Below are 21,062 nucleotides of genomic sequence, written 5' to 3' on the forward strand. Positions count from 1 at the left end.
ACACTGTTGCCCAGGCTGGAGTGCAATGGCATGATCTCGGCTCACTGCAACCTCCTCCTCCCAGGTTCAAGTGATTCTCCTGCCCCAGCCTCCCAAGTAGCTGGGATTACAGGCACTTGATGCCACGCCCAGCTAATTTTTTGTATTTTTAGTAGAGACGGGGTTTCACTATGTTGGTCAGGCTGCTCTCAAACTCCTGACCTTGTGATCCGCCCACCTTGGCCTCCCAAAGTGCCGGGATTACAGGTGTGAGCCACCGCGCCGGCCTGATTTTCGTATTTTTAAAGTAGAGATAGGATTTTGCCATGTTGCCCAGGCTGGTCTCAAACTCCTGAGCCCAAGTGATCCACCTGCCTTGGCCTCCTGAAGTGCTGGGATTACAGGCGTGAACCACCATGCCCGACCGAGACAAACAAAACAAAACAAAAACAGTATAGATGAAAGGCAGCCAGCGTGGGTTCAAATCCTATCATTGCTACTTATTAAATAAATGTAAGAATCTTAGGAACGTTACTTTACCTCTCTAACACCTTGATTTACAAATCTGCAAAACAGGATAATAACACCTATTTCTTTATAACATTGTTATAAGGATTAAATAGGTTAATATATGTGAAATACTTAGAGTAATGTCTGGCATGTAGTAGGCACTAAATAAGTGTTAGCAGCCGGGCGCAGTGGTAAGAAAAAGTGTAGCTACTATTATAATCCTGTGAAAATAAAATCAATAGACAGCCCATATTGCCCTTTTTTGGCCTAACAAAAAACAGATTTCTAAGAAGACAGTAAGAAATGAGTATTAATTCAAACATTGTACAAGATAGGATATCAAAAGCATAGGTATATAAATGGTTCATTTAAAAAAACTGATACTCAAATTGATACCCTGAAAATGTCAGATTTTTCAGAATGATTAAACTCACTAAACATCTGTAAACAATAATAAATTTATTTCATTTCTTTTAAAGATTTAATGATATACAAAATGTATATAATATCTTTAGTAATACACTTTTTTTCTCCCCACCCCCAATCAATATTAAACACTATTTAAACAGCTTATCATCTCTTGCCTTGTCTGTATCTATGAGATACACTACTGAGTACAAATAAGCTTTATACTGCTCCCTTCCAAATAAAAATTAAAATTAGTACCAAGGAAACAAAAAGAAAAAAAAAGGAAAAAAAATTAAAGCATAAAACTTGGATGAAAAGCTTTTCTTGTTATTGTTGAATATTCAACAATATCTGGGGTTGTTAAATTACCTTTTATTGGCATAAGGTTGCACTGCAATCTGCCAGTATCACATAATGATAATCCAACTGAATTAATTTCTTAAGTACCACAAACAGCATTCATGTTCAAATGTTCCAACACAATTTTAAATATATGCAAGAGTTCATGTTTACATTCTGATTTGATATAACAATCAATAACATCTTTGGAGAAGTAAGTTCTGTGTTGTCACTACTGATATAAATAGAGAAAAAGTACTTTAACTTTCCTCACAAGGTAACTTCCCTTGATGAGTGAGTTAGATTTCTCCTTTTATAATTTAGGTTATATATCTGTTTACCATGGCTTTCTTCTACTTAACAGTGACTTGATAAAACAATGTTTAAAAAACCCAATTAACACTTTCACACAATTTGGGTTCTATTTAACAAGAAACTGGCTCTATCTTTAAATATGGAGCCTAACCCTGATTCATAAATACCGTCCCTCTTGAAAATGGTCTTTAGTTCAGGCTTCTTATACCTCTGTGAACCTAGAATTAGAACAAGTCATTTCACTTCCCGTGCCCAGTAAGCATCTAGCTGGGAACCAGTGACATCATCACTGAACGCACTAAATACACTGAGGAAAATCTTGACTGCCATTTAACCAAAAGGCTGAGTGATTTCTTCATTTCCCTACTTGAATGGCAACAAACCAGCTGCCAATAAAATCTGCATGGACATCTACCTTTGGTTAATGGTATTGTACCACACAAGAGAGAGCATCACCCTCATCAGAACAAAGTCAAATGAGATACTCTGCTATATAAAGAGCCCTTTAAAAAGTTATAAATACTAATTATCAATTACCTTTAAAATTTCTCAGCTGCCAGCTCTATCCTATAGGGAATTTCTGACTGATTAGTTTAATCAGGTCAAAAGAATATTGACCTTTTAACAGTGCTGGAGTCAGCAAATTCAACTTGCATACACCTTTCTATATTACCAAACAATTTCCTCCTGAGGGAAAAGTGACACAGTAACATTTCTATGAGGTGCAGGCAAAACCAATGATTCAGTAATATTAATATTATAACATCAGACGAACAGAATTAGTTGATTCTGATTCTTTGGTGGAATTTCCAGGCTGAAGATTCAAATCTGAAGGCTCATCCTGAGGAAATATAATTTTATCAGGCGTATAATCATTCCTCTTCAGATCTACATTGAACACCCACAATAATTAAAAAAAAAAAAAAAAAGAGAGAGAGAAAAGAAAAAAGTTAGTATTTCTTAGAAACAGAGAATTAGGAACATTTTTTTTTTCTTTTCTTTTTGAGATGGAGTTTTGCTCTTGTTGCCCAAGTTGGAGTACAATGGTGCGATCTCAGCTCACTGCAACCCCCACCTCCCAGGTTCAAGCGATTCTCCTACCTCAGCCTCCCGAATAGCTGGGATTACAGGCATGCACCACCATGCCCGGCTAATTTTTTGTATTTTTAGTAGAGACAGGGTTTTGCCATGTTGGTCAGGCTGGTCTCGAACTCCCGTCCTCAGGTGATCCACCTGCCTCGGCCTTCCAAAGTGCTGGGATTATAGGTGTGAGCCACCGTGCCCGGCTGAATTAGGAATATTTTCTTTTTTTTTCTTTTTTTTTTTTTTTTTGAGACGGAGTCTCGCTGTGTCGCCCAGGCTGGAGTGCAGTGGCCGGATCTCAGCTCACTGCAAGCTCTGCCTCCCGGGTTTTTACGCCATTCTCCTGCCTCAGCCTCCCGAGTAGCCGGGACTACAGGCGCCCGCCACCTCGCCCGGCTAGTTTTTTGTATTTTTTAGTAGAGATGGGGTTTCACCGTGTTAGCCAGGATGGTCTCGAACTCCTGACCTCGTGATCCGCCCGTCTCGGCCTCCCAAAGTGCTGGGATTACAGGCTTGAGCCACCGCGCCCGGCTGAATTAGGAATATTTTCTAATCAATTTTTCTCCAAACATGTCAGACTTGTTTTCCATCAGGCTGTTATAAATTCAGTAGTCACCAAATTTATACACATAAAAATGAAGTCATTCATTCATTCAACAAATAATTACATATTGACCATAAGTCAGAAACTCATGTAGGCGTGGGAATGTAGCAGTGAACAAATCAGACAAGGTCCCTGACTTCAGTGAGTTTATATTCTAGTGGGTGACAAAAAAATAAGCAAATAGAAAAATAACAGAATTATAAGCAGTAAAAAGTGCCTTGAAGGCAGGGTGCAGTGGCTCATGCCTATAATCCCAGCACTTTGAATGGCCGAGGTGGGAGAATCATTTGAGGTCAGGAGTTCAAGAGCAGCCTGGCCAACATGGTGAAGTCTCTCATCTCTACAAAAAATACACAAATTAGCCAGGTGTGGTGGTGTGTCCTGTTGTCCCACCTACTCAGAAGGCTGAGGTGAGAGGATTGTTTGAGCCCCAGGAGGCAGAGATTGCAATGACCCAAGATCATGCCACTGCACTTCAGCCTGGGCGGCAGAGTGAGATCCTGTCTCAAAACAAAAATAAAATAAGTGCTCTGAAGAAAATAGTGTAGTGATTTATAGTGAGGGACAGATGGAAGATGGTATAGGGTGATTCTTTCAAACAGGTCTGGGCAGGAAAGCCAGAGGAAGAGATTTGAGTAAATAACCTGAATACTGAGAAGTGAACTATCAAAGCTCTAGGAGGAGTGTTCTAGGCAGAGGGAGGGTTAACTGCAAAGACTGTCAGAAGGAAATGGACTTAGCGTGCTTTGAGAATGGTAAGAAGACATGGTGGCTTCTGCAAGGTGAATGAGAGGAAAACTAGTAGAAATTGAGCTCAAGCAGCAGTTAATGGTCCAAGATTGTCAGCTACAGCTTGTGGGCCAAATCTGGCCTGCTGCCTGTTTTTGTAAGTAGTTTTACTGGAATGCAGTTACACTCATTTGTTTACAGTCTATGGTTATTTCCGCACCACGATGGTAGAATTGGGTAGCTGGGACAGACCACATGGCCCTACAAAGCCTAAAATATTTGCTACCTTGCCCTTTACAAAAGTTTACTGATTTTTATTTAAAAGATACAAGCTATGATGAGAAGTACAGATATAATACAAATCCACTGGAAGGTTTTAAGCAGTCTCAAGAGAGAAACATCATCAGATTTGTTTCAAGAACTATTCTGATGACTATGAAAAGTCTTGTGAGATAATGGGTGGCAGCAGTCCAGGAAACAAGGTGCTAGCCATGAAGACAGAGAAGAGCAGATGAATTCTAGGGAGATTTCAGAATTAGAACAGACAGAATTTGATGAATTGGCTATGAAGGGCAAGGGAAAAGAAGAATTGGATAGCTTTAGGTTTTGGGCTTGAGCAATTGGGTAACCATTAATGAGATGGGGAAACAGAGTTCTATGTAGGGTGGGAGATGTAAATCAAGAATTTTGGATTGGACACATTACTAAAGATGCTTTATAGCAAGTCTGCCCGATCCTTGGCCCACAGGCCACATGCAGCTCAACACAAATTCATAAACTTTCTTACAACATGATGGCATTTTTTGCAATTTTTTTTAAAAGCTCATCAGCTATAGTAGTGATAGTGTATTTTATGTGTGGCCCAAGACAATTCTTCTTTTTTCTTAGATAAGGTCTTCTTGTTGCCCAGGCAGAAGTACAGTGGCACGATCTCGGCTCACTGAAACCTCCACCTCCCAGGTTCAAGTGATTCTTGTGCCTCAGCCTCACCAAGTAGCTGGGATTACAGGCCTGTGACACCACACATGGCCAATTTTTATATTTTTAGCAGATACTGGGTTTTGCCATCTTGGCAAAGCTGGTTTTGAACTCCTGGCCTCAAGTGATCTGCCCACTTCAGCCTCCCAAAGTGCTGAGGTTATAGACATGAGCCATGGTGCCTGCCCAACAATTTTTCTTCCAATTTGGCCCAGGGAAGCCAAACGGTTGGACCCCTCTGCTTCAGCCTGGGTGGTAGAGTGAGACCCTGTCTCAAAAAATAAAATAAAATAGTATCCAAGTAGAAATATAGGTAGCTGAACAGAAACGGGAGCTTGGGAAATAAGTCTCCAGATAAATTTGCTATGATCAGTATATAACCATATTTATAGGTATGGGATAGGAAGAAATCACTTAAGAAGTTAGAACATATATGAAAATAGTTGCAGAACTGGAAATAATGCAGTAACATCAACATTATAAACTAACCAAATCAAGCATAAACATATATAGTATGTTTCTTTTTATTGCCTCAAAAAAAAAAAGATACATGTGCAGAACATGCAGGTTTGTTACATAGGTATATGTGTGCCATGGTGTAAACCCTTATATTTTTATCTCCATATAAAACATAACTGATACTCAGAATATAAACTAATTTTTTATTTTTTTAAAAATAAAAATATTTGACCTCACTGAGTCATAAACTGTTAATTTTAATCTAAGAAACAGCCTATATTAAATAATCCAAACACATATTTGCAAATACATGAATTATTTTTGATAAATTTTAAATTCAAGACTATGTCAGTATGGCTTTAGGGAATACAAGCTAATCTGCAATTACTGTACAAAGAACAGAGGAAACACAATTATAGCTCATCTTAATTATGTTGTTAACTAGTAAGTGTATCAATGATCAAGTCATCTCAACTTTAATTATATAATCCAGAAAATGAAGGAGCTGGGCCAGATTGCTTTTTTTTTTTTTGAGATGGAGTCTCACTCTTGTCTCGCAGTGGTGTGATCTCTGCTCACTGCAACCTCTGCCTCTAGGATTCCAGCAATTTGCCTGCCTCAGCCTCCCAAGTAGCTGGGATTACAGGCACCCACCACCACGCCCGGCTAATTTTTTTATTTTTAGTAGAGATAGGATTTCACTATGTTGGCCACTGGTCTCGAATTCCTGACCTCAAGTGATCTGCCCTCCTCGGCCTCCCAAAGTGCTGGGATTACAGGGATAAGCCACCGTGCCGGCTTAAAAAATGGAAACTGTTTAGATTTAAAACAAAATCAAGAACCTAATTGTATGCTGTCTACAAGAAACCCACCTTAAACATAATTATATACAGATGTGTGTGTGTATGTTTTGAAAAAAAGATTGGCTAAGGTATATGATGAAAACCTTAATCAAAAGATAGTTGGAGTGGTTAGAAAAAGCATACCTCAAAATAAGGAAAATTACCATGATATTATTAATACACAATGATAAAATAATCAATTCACCAAGAAGACATTAACAATAGTAAATGTGTATGCATCTAAGAACAACGCCTCAAAACACATGAAGGAAAAACTGATAGAACTGAAAAGCAAGACAGACAAATCCAATTATACTTGGAGACCTTCTTTCTAGTTAATCAATAGAACTAATACACAGAAACCAGCAAGGATATAAGAAATCTGAACACTAGCAACAAACTTTCCTTAATTAATATTTACAGAATACTCCAACCAACAATAGCAGAATATATATTACTTTCCAAAGCACATGGAAGGATCAGAGACCATAAACTTTTTTTTTTTTTTTTTTTTGAGACAGAGTCTTGCTCTGTCGCCCAGGCTGGAGTGCAGTGGTGCGATCTTGGCTCATTGCAACCTCTGTCTCCCAGGTCCCAGTGATTCTCCTGCCTTCGCCTACTGAGTAGCTGGGATTACAGGCACCCACCACCACATCCAGCTAATTTTTGTATTTTTTAGTAGAGATGGGGTTTCACTGTGTCGGCCAGGTTGGTCTCGACCTCCTGACTTCAGGTGATCCACCCACCTCGGCCTCCCAAAGTGCTGGGATTACAGGTGTGAGCCACCAAACCCAGCTCCATAAACCTGTAAGGTTAAAAAAAATTTAATTGATATAGTACAAAATATGTTTCTTTTATAACAGAATTAAGTAAGATATCAATAAAAGACATTTGGAAAACTTAAAAGTAAGAACTAAACAAGACACTTCTAAACAATCCATACACTGAAGAGGAAATAACAACTGAAATTATAACTATTTTAAAGTAAATAAAAATGAAAATAAAATATACCCAAATTTGAGGGATGGAGCTAAAACAGTGCTTAGAGGGAAAATTATAGCACTAAATCTCTTGTTAGAAATAAAGATCTGAGGCCAGGTGTGGTGGCTCATGCCTGTAATCCCAGCACTTTGGGAGGCTGAGGCAGGCAGATCACGAGGTCAAGAGATCAAGACCATCCTGGCCAACATGGTGAAACCCTGACTCTACTAAAAATACAAAATTAGCTGGGTGTGGTGGCATGCACCTATAGTGCCAGCTACTCAAGAGGCTGAGGCAGGAGAATCGTTTGAACCTGGGAGGTGGAGGGTGCAGTGAGCAGAGATTACGCCACTGCACTTCAGCCTGGCGACACAGTGAGACTCCATCTCAAAAATAAATAAACAAATAAATAAAATAAAGATCTGAGAATCAATAATCTAAGTTTCTACTTTAATAAACTAGAAAAAGAACAAACTAAACCTAAGGCGAGTATAAACATGGAAATAATAAAAAGAATAAATCAAATAAATTTAAAACAGAAAAGCAATAGAGTAAAACAATAAAAACGAAAACTGATTCTTTGAAGGTATCAATAACACTGGTAAACCTCTAGCCAGGCTGATCAAGAAACAAACAGCACAGACACAAACTGCGATAGGGAAAAAGAGGATTTGCCACAGACCTAACGGGTATTAAAAAGATAGTAAGGTAACAGCATAAATAACTTTATGCCCCCAAATTTGACAGTTAAAAAGAAACAGACCAATTCCTTAAAAGACACAAACTACCAAAACTCACTCAAGAAGAATTTGATAATCAACAGTCCTAACCGTATTAAAGAAATTAAATGCTTAGTTTTAAGACCATGTGACAAAGAAAATTTCAGGCCAAGATGGTTTGACTGGACAATCCTATCAAACATTCATGGTAGGGACAATATCAATTCTATACAATCTATTCCCGAAAATAGAACTTTTAAAATAAGTATTATCCTAATACTAAGAGAAAACAAACATAGTGCCCCATAAAACAAACCTACCACAGACCAATATTCTTCATGAACACAGATGCAAAATCCTCAACATATTATTAAAAACTGAATCTAACAATAAATAAAAAAGATATTTATCACAACAAAATGTAGTTTGTCCTAGGAATGCAAGACTGGCTCAACATTAAAAAAATAAATTGATGTAATACACTATATTAACCTATTAAAGGAGAAAAACCACATGATCATACCAAAAGATGCAGGAAAAAACCATCTGACGAAATTCAATATCCATTCAAGACAAACATTCTCAAGAAACAAGGAGTAGAAAGAAATTTCTTTGGCCTTATAAAGTGCATCTACAAAATCCTTACGGTTAACATCATCTTAATGGTGAAAAGACAGAATGCTTTCCCTTAACATCAGAAACAAAGCAAGTATGTTGACTCTCACTACACGCATTCTATACCGTGCTGGAAATCCTTGCCGGTGCAAAAAGTCAAGGAAAAAAAAAAAAGATACTACAGGTTGAAAAGAAACTGTCTTTACTGTCTACACAAAAAAATCCCGAGAAGTCTATTACGAAAAGTTCCTAAAAAAGGGAGTTAAGCAAGTTTGCAGGGACATAAGCTCAAAAAAAAAAAAAAAAAAAAGGTATTTCTTTATTTTATTTTTTTAAATAAAAAACAAATTTAAAAAAATAGTACCATTTACATACCTAATAATGCTTATTATATGGCTGGGACTAAATATCTCACAAAACCAACTCGTTAAGTCCTCAAAAAATCCTTGGTGATGGAGGTATTCTCTGGAGCCATGCATACTGGCTCTTAAGTCTAAGCTCCTAACTACTACATTACTGGTCATACAAAGTGGGACTTTCAAAAATACACAAGGGCTGGGCATGGTGGCTCATGCCTGTAATCCTACACTTTGTGAGGCCGAGGCAGGTGGATTGCTTAAGCCCAGGAATTTGAGACCAGCCTGGGTGACATGGCAAAATCCCATCTCTACCAAAAAAAAAAAAGAAAAATTAGCCAGGTGTTGTGGCACATGCCTGTAGTCCCAGCTACATGGGAGGCTGAGGTGGGAGGATAACTTGAGCCTGGAAGGTGGAAGTTGCAGTGAGCTGAGATCGCACCACTGAACTCGAGCCTGAGCAACAGAGTGAGACCCTGTCTCAAAAATAAACAAACAGCTCAAGGGTGAGCCCCAGGCATGTGTAATTTTTTTAAAAATTTAATTTTTAAAAGAGACAGGGTCTCACTATGTTGCCCAGGCTGAAGAAGGTACTACAGCTTTGAACTCCTGAGCTCAAGCGATCCTCTGGTATCAGCCTCCTGAGTAGCTGGGACTACAGGCATGTGTCACTGCTCCTGGCAGGGTAATTTTTTTTAAAGTTCCACAGGGGACTATGATGCACATCAAAGAGAGACAACCACGGGTTTGTGCTTTAACTTATGATTAAATAATAACTTGTAATTCACCACATACAAAGATGATGTTAATATCATGAGACAATATATTTACAGTTCCTGTTTCTGCTTGATCAAACAGCCTTTTCTCAATTCTTCCGCAAGGCTAACTTGAAAGTTTTCTCCAAAAAGTTTACTTTTCTCCAAGTAAAGGCAAATATGTTAGTTTCCCAGGATCATTCCCTGACCTGGGTTTGAGTTAAGGGACCTGCTTACATGTTCTATAGCACTCTGTTCTGTTTTTTTGTCTCTCTCAGCATTTATCGGTCCTGTAACTCCCTGCTAGTCTTGTCAATATTCAACATTACGCTAAACTCCATGAGGGCAGGGACATACCTGTCTGGTTCGATATTCTACTTTCAACACCTAGCACAATTCCTGGCATTCTGCAGACACATAATACATTAAATGAATGAACTTTGTATAAAGAAAGAAAGAAAACACAGATTCATTTATAACCAACAATATGTATTTGCAAAGGAGCTGCTGAAGCTGGAACAATTAGAGATCATTACATTAAACCTTTGTACCTCTGGCCTTATGAGGTACTGTAGAAACCAAGTTTCGTTAACAATTTATATGCTATATAACTGATTAAGAAATTTTTTACCTGGAAGTTTAAGTTTTCTACAGCAAGAATTACAGTGATGTTTTGCTCTGAAGTTTTTAATTGCATCTTCTCCTAGATTTGCTGGGCCAAAAACCATATCACAGGATCTGCAGAATTGGTAATTAAAACAAAAACAACAACAAAAAAAGGGACAGTTTAAGCAGGTACAAATGTAAAATGTGAAATTATGCCTTAATGAAATAGTTAAAACTTATTACCTCTTTTCTTCTGCTTTTATCACAGATGGGTCAGTCAAATTTTCACCAACACCTTTGTATATGTATATAAAAAAGACAAATAATTTACATTATATAATTGACATAAACACTGACATCTACATAATAAAAATCATCTTAAGAGATGTTATAGTATCGCCAATCATTATGTTAAACTATTCAAAGGAGTGTAGTTCTTCTCTTTTGATATTTCATAACTTGATTTATGACCCTGGCATTCTACCAGGGAGAGGCATAGCTCCTTGTAATGTGAATAAGAGTTAAACATCAGAGTTGGTAGGTAGGCATATAAGTTCCTTATCCTACAGTGCCAAGTATGCAAATACCTCCTGGTAAAAGGTCTGGTCAATCTGCCCTTGTTTCATCTTAGTTAGCAAAAAACAATTTGGTACATAAAGGAATAATCCATAGGACTTTAAGTGTTTGGGATTGGCCAGGCGCAGTGGCTCCGCCTGTAATCACAGCACTGTGGGCGGCCGAAGTGGGTGGATCACCTGAGGTCAGGAGTTTGAGACCAGCCTGACCAACACGGTGAAACCTCATCTCTACTAAAAATACAAAAAAAAAGTTAGCCGGGCGTAGTGGGGAGCGCCTGTAGTTCCAGTTCCTTTGGGGAGGCTGAAATGGGAGAATTGCTTGAACCCAGGAGGCGGAGGTTGCAGTGAGCCGAAACTGTACTACTGCACTTCAGCCTGGGCAACGGAGTGAGATTCGTCTAAAAAAAAAAAGTGTTTGGGATTTAAGGAAAAACACACACATTAATACATATCACATTTTCTTGCAAAACATTCATGTAACATAAAGAGTAAGATTGTGAAAATCTTTCTTCACCTCCAACCCTCCCCAGAAGTATTATGATTAAATCCTTCCAGTCTCTCATATATTCATGTGTGTATATATAAACACATACACACACACACACTAACACCTACTGATATTTTGAATAATCACAAATATTTAACCCATTAGAACAAAATCTAATAAAATGGTTTAATTTCACAAAAGGAAAAACCAGAATTAAAACATGATACTATTTTCCATCCAATAGAATGGCAAACATTAAGAATATTCAATACTGGAAAGACTGTAGAGAAGCGGGAACTTCCATAGAATGCTGAGTATTATTTCTGATAAGCTTTTGGGAAAATAATCCGGCAATTGTTATTAAAATTAAAATTGGGCTGGGCGCGGTGGCTCACACCTGTAATCCCAGCACTTTGGGATGCCGAGGTGGGCGGATCACGAGGTCAGGAGATCGAGACCGTCTTGGCGAACATGGTGAAACCCCGTCTCTACTAAAAAATACAAAAAACTAGCTGGGCGTGGTGGCGGGCGCCTGTCGTCCCAGCTACACGGGAGGCTGAGGCAGGAGAATGGCGTAAACCCGGGAGGTGGAGAATTTCACCTTAGCAATATTTTAATAAATTTACCTTGTAAATCAAGTACCAGTAACTCTCCTCTTGTATATTCATAAGTCCAGTGGCTAAAGGCTAACATGATCTCTTCCAGAGTATTAGTTGGAATAATCTCATCTCCATTATTATTGTTGTATTTTCTAAACTCTCCAGTCATACATTCTTCCACAGCAAACCATTGTCCTGCTGAATGGCAATACAGCAGGAAAACTTCAAGGAACCTTATAAAAAATAGTTACAAATATTACTAGCAGTTTTGTTAATAAAATTCTAAATGATCTACAAAATGGATAATTAAATATTCAATATCAAAAATGAAGGTCAAAAGGGACTGCTATCCATATAATAAAAGATCCCAGAAAAAAAATTAAAGATTTACCTTGGAGAATATGGTATGGATTTGGGTTTCATTTGATTAAAGGCAAATGTAAGCTTTTGTGCTGCTCTCTGTTGTTGAATTTCCTGTAAAAGTGGGGTGGGGAGAACCCTTGTTTAATATTTAAACTAAGATTATATTTGGCTTATTGATATTTCAGAAGTTAAAATATAAAGCTTAAATTATGTTCCACTATTAAACATTCACTGACACTTACTCTCAGACAGAGATGCAGAACTGTATCTTCTTTATAAATACTTGACCATGTATTAACCACCTCTGGAAGAAAAGATTTGATAATATAAAGATGCCCTGATTTGAGGATATCATGTTCTGACCAGGTACACTGTACTTTGACAGCTCTTCGTAAACCTCCTCCCATCTCTTCTTTGCTTAAAAACTCTATTTTGGCACAGAGGCCTAGTTGTGACCAAGAAGACATGCTGTTATTTAATATGTTGGGTGAACTCTCTTCCAAACGATACACTGTGACAGGCTCCCCTGCAACATGAATGGAAACAGTTTAAGATTAAATTGTGACTTTTTAAAAACGACAAAGTAAAATAAAAATTAGCAGGCATTTTTGATTAAATAAGGAACAGAAGATAAAATGGACCAAGATGTAGTTTTATGAAAAGAAATTTAATAGCAATAGGTAAGAAATCAAGGATATTTTCATAATATCTTTGAATTCATGTGTAATGTAAGCACTTTTGAAATTCTGAGCATTTTAGAGAAAACCTTTAAAAAAGCAACTGAAATTCTACACACTTCTGAATTAAACTTAGAAGTTAGAGCTATCTGTTTCATGGACACTGTGATGTCAATTTATATACATTACTAGATACTGGGTCAAGAACTTTTTAGAATTAGAATATATTGTTGCTTCTGAATATGCCAGTAACGGAGAAATTCAACACTTCTGATGCTTCCCTTCTTCTATTCAAACATACCTCACCCTTGTAGTAGTCAGATTAAGATTTTATTTGAAATTGATACTTATTAATGTAATCCCACCCACAGTCTATATTATAGCTAAAAATCATTAAAGGGTTAATTTTCACTTTTATTTATTTCTTTAATTTTTGGATTTACCTCTTGGAGGCACAGGTGTAAATGGAATGCTCTGTGATAACCTCATCAAGTTATTTCTTTCCACAGCTGCATAAAAATGAGAGGGAAATAATGAAATCCGTAAAGGTTCAAAATACTATTAAATTTTGTTTTTAATATTACTGACCTGAATAATAGTAATTTGTATCCATAGCCGGCTTAAATGGAGAAGTGAGACCTAGAATGGCAAAAACAAATGAGACCATTTAAAAAGTACTAGTGCAGCAAAAATTTTAACCTGGATATTCTCATAAAATAATTTTCAATTTCCATCGTGTAACTGTTCCTCACAAAAACAGAAAAAATTAGGGATAAAATATGTCCCCTGTGCTATATTACCCTGTTTCGTTATGCCAGATTAGTGAGAGCTGTGCATTTAGACACCCACAAGTGAAGACCACATTATGCTGTACACTATCCTAACTCCTGCCATAAACTTACTCTTCCCATACCTCCCACTCAAAAAGAAAAATCTCTCTTTGATTCTGATGTTTGGGGGTTGAGGACTGTAGCCATGTAACTATTTTAGCAGGTCTACCATGAGAAGATGAATTTCTGGAATGTGAAACATACCCATCAAAAGCCCTTTCCCCATCTTTTTTTTTTTTGTGTGTGTGGAATTGACCTTTAAATGTAGCAAGAAGACACAGACAAGTCAAATCTGCTTTGTGCTAAGTTTCTAGAACACAAATAAAAAGAAACCTACTGTCTTGCAGGAAAAGGAAGTTAGCCAACAGTTTTAATACTGTATAATAAACAAAAATATACTGTAAAATGTGCATATACACATACATGTGTACACATATTGTAAGACTATATAGGAGTACCTAATGCCTTTTGGTTGAGAAGACGTCAAAGGCTATCTCAGAGTAAGAGAAGGGGGAAAATAGAGTATTTTGCAAGGTACTGGTGTGTAGAGGGCTTCATTTACAAAGGCATGGAAGGGTTAAAGTACATGCTACACTTGGGAAACTACACACAGTTTTGTATGAATAGGACTAATTATATACACATCAGAATGACCTATAGAGCTTTTTGGATATACACTCACCCAGATGTCACTCCAAAATATTCTAATTCTGTAGGTATGTCATCACATAAATGATTCTCTACAAATGATCTGAATATGCAGCTAAGACTACAAATTAATGGGCAAGAATATAGGGATAACTGCAGGAGGTGAAGCTACAGAAGCAAGGAATGTCAAATTGTTAAGAGGAGGCCAGGCACAGAGGCTCACAGCTGTAATCATCAACACTTTGGGAGGCTGAGATGAAAAGATTGCTCTGGGGCCAGGAGTTCAAGACCAGCCTGGATAACATGGCGAGGCCCCATATCAACAAAAAAAATTTTTTTAATTAGCCGGGCGAGGTGGCGCCCACCTGTGGTCCTAGCTACTCAGGAGGCAGAGGTGGGAGGATTGCTTGAGCCTAGGAGGTTGAGGCTGCAGTGAGCAAAGACCATGCCACTGCACTCCAACCTGGTGACAGAGAGATCCTGCCTTGGTGGGGCGGGGAGGGGCGTGGAATTAAGAGCCTAATATTGGGCAGGTGGCGGGGTGGGGGGGAATTAAGAGCCTAATATGTTAGGGAAGAACAATGGATTTTATTAAACAACAATGGGGAAAAATATAAAGTGGAGGAGTGACCAGATCAGATCTTTTAGAAAAATCAGGCCAGCTGCAGTGGCTCTCGCCTGTAATCTCAGCACTCTGGGAGGCCGAGGTGGGCAGATTACGAGGTCAGGAGTTAAGAGACCAGCCTGGCCAACATGGTGAAATCCCCTCTCTACAAAAAAACAACGCCAGGCGTTGTGGTGCACGCCTGTAATCCCAGCTACTCGGGAGGCTGAGGCAGGAGAATTGCCTGAACCTGGGAGGCGGAGATTGCAGTGAGCCAAGATCACACCACTGTACTCTCTACTCCAGCCTGGGCAACAGAGCAAGACTTCATCTCAGCCGGGGGTGGGGAAGAAAAATCATTTTGGTGGCAGAATAGAACATAGACAAGAAGTAAAACTACAGGCAGGGACCCCAAACTGGTATAATCACTTTGAAAACCTATTTGGTAGTAATTACCAAATGTGAACACATGCTAACTCTGACTCAGCAATTCCACTCCTAGGCATATGCCAATAATAAATATATATATGTTTATCAAACAACAAGAACAAGAAAGCTTATAGCAGCAAATCATAATAACCATACAGTGGAAGCTACTGAAATGACCACCAAATAGCAGAATGGATAAGTAAATTCAATATATTCACATAAGGAAATTTTATATAGGAGTGAGAATGCACAAATTACCACTATCCACAACAATATTGATGAATTTTATAACAATATGTTAACAGGAAGAAGCAAGACACAAAACAGTATATACTGTATAATTTCATTTATATAGCCAATATGCACAAACATGCAAACACACACACACACACACACACACACACACACCCCAAAATAGGTGAAACTATTGCTTTAGGGGGAGGGACTGTAAGAAGTAGAAACAAAGGAATAGGGATATAGGCAAAATTGTTTTTAGGTGCTGATTACATGGCTATACTTACTTTGTAAGAATTTACTGAATTCTGTACTATTCTGTATGAACTATACACTTCGATAAAAGGTTGAAAAAGTAGTGGTCTAAGCTGAAAGGAGCAGTGGGATGTATAGTGGAGGATGGATTTTAGAGACACGTAGGAAGTAAATGCAATAGGACTTTGTGAGTACAAAGTCAAGGTGGTCAAGAATAACTCAGCTGACTAAAAGTTTCATTTGTTACAACAGATGGAATATTAGAAAAGGAGCAGACTGTATAGCAGAGACCAAGTGGCGGGAGGAAGTGTGACAGTAAACAGATATCACTCACAGGGTGGTTCATGTGTTTGTGAAACATCTACAGTAAGGAAAAACTATATGAGGGAAGAACTCTTCACTACCTTGGCTTTTTCTAGCTTGAAGTCTAAAATGTATTACCTAGAATAATGTGGTGTTTGCTATAACGGATCATGTAAGATTGTCATTTTTTTCACATTAAATCTACCACACAGACTCACCATTTAATGTTCCTTCTTCAGATGGCCTAAAGAAACACCAAAAAATATAGTATAAGCTGTGCTATGATATAAATTTTGGCTATCATTTAATTTTTTGATTTTATACAATTATTGTATAAAAATATTAAAGAAATTCTGATAATGATTCCCTCCGAATATCTGCCATTTCCCTTAAGCCAATCCCAATCCATATATAGATATATATCCATATATATATACATATTTATCTCCTTATTAATAACTTGTATCTCCAATTTATGCCTAAATATTATTAGTAGTTTGGTGCCAAATTGAAGGCTCTATACTAATAAACTATTTCATAACTTCTGTATTTGTGGAGATTCATTCCAGTACTTTAACAATACATTGAGATGACTTTGCAGGATGCTAGAAGTATTTCAATAGAACTGATGAACAAAGAACTGACAGAAAAGTAAGTAGATGTCATTTTGCCTCTTAGTTTCTAATGTTGCAAAATATTTCTCCCAATGTTCACTGTATTTATTTATAACAACATATACTGGCACCAAATGGAGGTTCTTTTACTTCCAAGGATTCCAGTGTCAATTAGACACACAGGTATAGTAGAAAAGAGAATAGAATGAGAATAAAGGAAAACGGGTTAGAGAGTTAGCACTTTCATTATACAGCTATGTATCCTTGCTCAGGAATGAAAGGACCAGATCCAGAAAGGACCTTTGGAGTAAATAACCTTGTCACTTTCCAGCTCCTACATTCTATGTGACCCTGTTGTTTCCTGTTTGATTTTCACCTTAATAGAAACATTTTCTTACAAAAAGTATTTTGAACCTAACATCATTCCTTTGCCTGCTGCTAATCAATCACTCTTTTCTCAGCACTCAAAGGGTTGCCAATCAACTCCACCTTTATGGGTAATTATCAGGGTCAGCATTCTGCAAGACAATGTTCTGCTGTTAGAAACCAGAATTAACACCAACTTGAAGTACCTATTCTGTACTTACATCCTATGGCTTTGGTTATAAAAGAAAATATTCCTTGAAGAGGTCTGACTATAGGTGGGTCTTCCAAATGCCATTTCAGGGTCAGGAAACTCAATTTGAGCAGCTGCTTATCTGTGGCCCAGGTTTATTTTCTTCTCTATAGATTCAGATTTCTTTTCTTTTTTAAGACTAGGTCTCACTGTTGCCCACGCTGGAGTGAAGTGGTACAATCACGGCTCACTACTCCTGCGCTCAAACAATCCTTCTGTCTCAAGCCTCCTCAGTAGCTGGGACCACAAGTGCACACCATTATGCCCACCTAATTTAGAGACGGGGTCTCACTATGTTTCTCAGGCTGGTCCCCAACACCTGAACTCAAGCGATCCACCCACCTTGGCCTCCCAAAGTGCTAGGATCACAGGTGTGAAGCACCATGCCTGACCCAGATTTATTTCTGATTCACAGAAGGGGGAAAAACACTGCAGAATAAAAATTTCCCCCAAATTAGCCTCTCTGCTCAAGTAATCCATATGAGAGAATAACTCTACCATGCTTCCAGTATCAGGTGTGTGTCAAAACAAGACTTGTTTTTTTTTCCCCCATATTCTTCGGAATTCTACAATACTAATTCCTAGGATGGAAACACAGAGATTATCTTAGATTCGTCTTTACCCTTATGTCTAATCTGTATCAAAACGTTTTACCTTCTGGGGACAATAACCTGTCAGATTGCCTATAGTTTCCACTTTCGGTTTTGGATTACCACATCAGCTTTCTAGTGGATCTTCCTGTATGCAGGCTTTCTAATATATACTGTGTATTACTGCTCTAATCATCAAAGTGCTTTCCAAAAGCAGATGCAAGGTTTGATTAGAATGATGGATGGAGAAATCAAGCAAGTACAAAACTAAAGTCTCAAACTAGGTCTCTCAACAAATTTATTCAGGAATAAGTTAGAAACAGGACTAAATAATAAAATCAGAATTGCATCACTATGAGGAAGACCTTAGTAGAGTTGTAATTATAGTACAACTATACGAAAATAAATTTTAACTTATGTGTTAACCCATAATAAACTTGTTCCCCTAACCTCATCTATGTGAAGAGAGGAGATGCTAGAATAAATCATCAACACTCATAAAGAAATGTTAAAGAGATGATGCAAAGAGCAGGAAAAAAGACAACATTCAATAACTATGATACTTTTCAAGCTAATGGTGAGAAAAAGCTTACTTACATTTCTCTGTTTGATGGTCTATCTTGCAACCAATCCTTCGGTAAAAAAAAAACACACACACACACACACAAAAACTTTAAAGACCAAAATCTCTAGATGAAGCACAACTGTTTAACTTTTTTCTTATATTTTAAGAATGAAAGGCTAAAAAATTAACATAAAGTTCTTGTTTCATAAAACAATAAATTTATTTATTATAACTGTAACTACCATAAGGCTATTCAACAAAGTGGAATAAAAAATTTTGTTATTTCCCACAACATAGTCTTTCTATTCTTTATGAATTTTTATATTGTTTGAAGACAATTCTATTCTCTTAAAATATACATTTGTGGCCAGGCGTGGTGGCTCACACCTATAATCCCAGCTCTTTGGGAGGCCAAGGTGGGTGGATCACCTGAGGTCAGGAGTTCAAGACCAGCCTGGCCAACCTGGTGAAACCCCGCTTCTACTAAAAATACAAAAATCAGCTGGGCATGGTGGCGGGTTCCTATAATCCCAGCTACTTGGGAGGCTGAGGCAGGAGAATCACTTGAACATGGGAGACAGAGGTTGCAGTGAGCCAAGATCGTGCCACTGCACTCCAGCCTGGGTGACAGAGTGAGACTCCATCTCAAAAAAAAAAAAAAAAAAAAAAAAATATATATATACACACACACACACACACACACACACACACACACACACACACATTTGTTTCTGTGATTCTAAAAATAATATGTGACCCTTGCCAAATAAACATCAAAATATAAACAGAAACATTAAAAGCATGTAAGCTGTGAATGCTCATGACATTTAGGTGTATTTCACTGCTGCCTTTGTTGTGTGTATGTGCATATGGTTTTTATTCTGCAGTTTTATAATGTTCCTAGGTGTGGGTTTATTTTTACTTCCCCACTTTGAGACTCATTCTGCCTGAATTTGAATCTTCACATATTTCATCATTTTGTAAATTCTAAACCATTTCTAATCTCTTCAAATTTTGTCTACTCTCTCAAGGCCAGTTAGATATGTCTTCCATATCTCTTTACCTTGAACATATTTTCCACCTTATTATGTAGTTTATCTTTTTTTTTACTTTAATCATCTTGTGGACACTTTATTATTATTACTTTAATCCATTTAATTACAGTTCTGTGTTGCATTCTGAACCAGTTTAGTAATTGCCCCTTCAGATGTGCCTAATCTGTTAATTATAACTCCCACTGAGTGGGGTTTTTTTTTTTTTTTTTTTTTTTTTTAGATGGAGTTTCACTCTGAAACCCAGGCTGGAGTGCAGTGGTGCAATCTTGCTCACTGCAACCTTCACCTCCCTGGTTCAGGAGATTCTCCTGCCTCAGCCTCCCAAGTAGCTGGATTACAGGCATGTGCCACCACACCCAGATAATTTTTGATTTTTAGTAGAGACAGTATTTTGTCATGTTGGCCAGGCTGGTCTTGAACTCCTGATCTCAAGTGATCCACCCACTTCAGCCTCCCAAAGTGCTGGGATTACTGAGCCACCGCACTCAGCCCCCACTGAGTTTTTTTTTAATTTCTAGTTTTTTCAAATTTGCCAGTTTTTAATAGTATCTCCTTCTTTTCTCATGTTTTATATTTAAAACTTTTTTTATGTCTATAATCACTTTAAACATACTTATTTTGTCATCTGTAACCAATAATTCCACTATCTTATCAGAAATCAAATACCGTTTATGTAAGTTGACTCCCACGAGTTCTAAATTGCCATTGTGAGGTCATCTTTGGCAAAGCTTTAATTTGTTGCAACGTTGTGCAGCTCAGGGTCAGGAAGAGTCCCTCCAGAAAGGAGGATTTGTTACTGTGAATCTCTTTAACTAACCTCTTTCCCCACTGAAATAACTTTTTTCAATAACATGATTTTAACAACATAATCTCTCTATGCCAGAACAGATATATTTTGAATGTAAGTCAATATTTTCTTGAGCAAAATTATGAGCACTGACTTATATATACTTGATTTTAAAGGAGTAATTTTTGTCTTTTCCTGAGCTTTTTGTCTTGTCAGTGTATGCTTTTTTTTTTTTTTTTTTTGAGACGGAGTCTCGCTCTGTCGCCCGGGCTGGAGTGCAGTGGCCGGATCTCAGCTCACTGCAAGCTCCGCCTCCCGGGTTCACGCCATTCTCCTGCCTCAGCCTCCAGAGTAGCTGGGACTACAGGCGCCCGCCACCTCACCCGGCTAGTTTTTTTTGTATTTTTTAGTAGAGACGGGGTTTCACCGTGTTAGCCAGGATGGTCTCGATCTCCTGACCTCGTGATCCGCCTGTCTCGGCCTCCCAAAGTGCTGGGATTACAGGCTTGAGCCACCGCGCCCGGCCGTCAGTGTATGCTTTTAAAGGGAA

At 37.9% G+C, this 21,062-nt stretch overlaps 1 protein-coding gene across 6 annotated transcripts in view; it reads right to left on the reverse strand.

The window, feature by feature from the left end:
• Positions 1 to 931: 931 nt before the first annotated feature.
• Positions 932 to 21,062, reverse strand: part of TRPM7 (transient receptor potential cation channel subfamily M member 7) — a 119,993-nt gene continuing 99,862 nt past the window's right edge. For 4 of the 6 annotated variants that reach the window (XM_077939403.1, XM_028850915.2, XM_028850914.2 and 1 more), the window contains 10 exons: positions 18,703 to 18,737; positions 16,504 to 16,529; positions 13,571 to 13,621; positions 13,426 to 13,491; positions 12,548 to 12,831; positions 12,334 to 12,416; positions 11,970 to 12,175; positions 10,522 to 10,573; positions 10,304 to 10,410; positions 932 to 2,439 (listed from right to left, as the gene is read on the reverse strand). In XM_077939403.1, the coding sequence (XP_077795529.1) occupies positions 2,309 to 2,439; positions 10,304 to 10,410; positions 10,522 to 10,573; positions 11,970 to 12,175; positions 12,334 to 12,416; positions 12,548 to 12,831; positions 13,426 to 13,491; positions 13,571 to 13,621; positions 16,504 to 16,529; positions 18,703 to 18,737 (1,041 nt within the window). In that variant the 3' untranslated portion in view covers positions 932 to 2,308. Of the gene's footprint in view, positions 2,440 to 6,909; positions 7,052 to 10,303; positions 10,411 to 10,521; positions 10,574 to 11,969; positions 12,176 to 12,333; positions 12,417 to 12,547; positions 12,832 to 13,425; positions 13,492 to 13,570; positions 13,622 to 16,503; positions 16,530 to 18,702; positions 18,738 to 21,062 lie in introns of those variants that run through there. The other 2 variants (XM_077939402.1, XM_077939401.1) reach the window with 1 other exon arrangement.

The sequence above is a fragment of the Macaca mulatta genome, chromosome 7, assembly GCF_049350105.2.
Source record: "Macaca mulatta isolate MMU2019108-1 chromosome 7, T2T-MMU8v2.0, whole genome shotgun sequence".
In the NCBI taxonomy this organism is placed as follows: Eukaryota; Metazoa; Chordata; class Mammalia; order Primates; family Cercopithecidae; genus Macaca; species Macaca mulatta.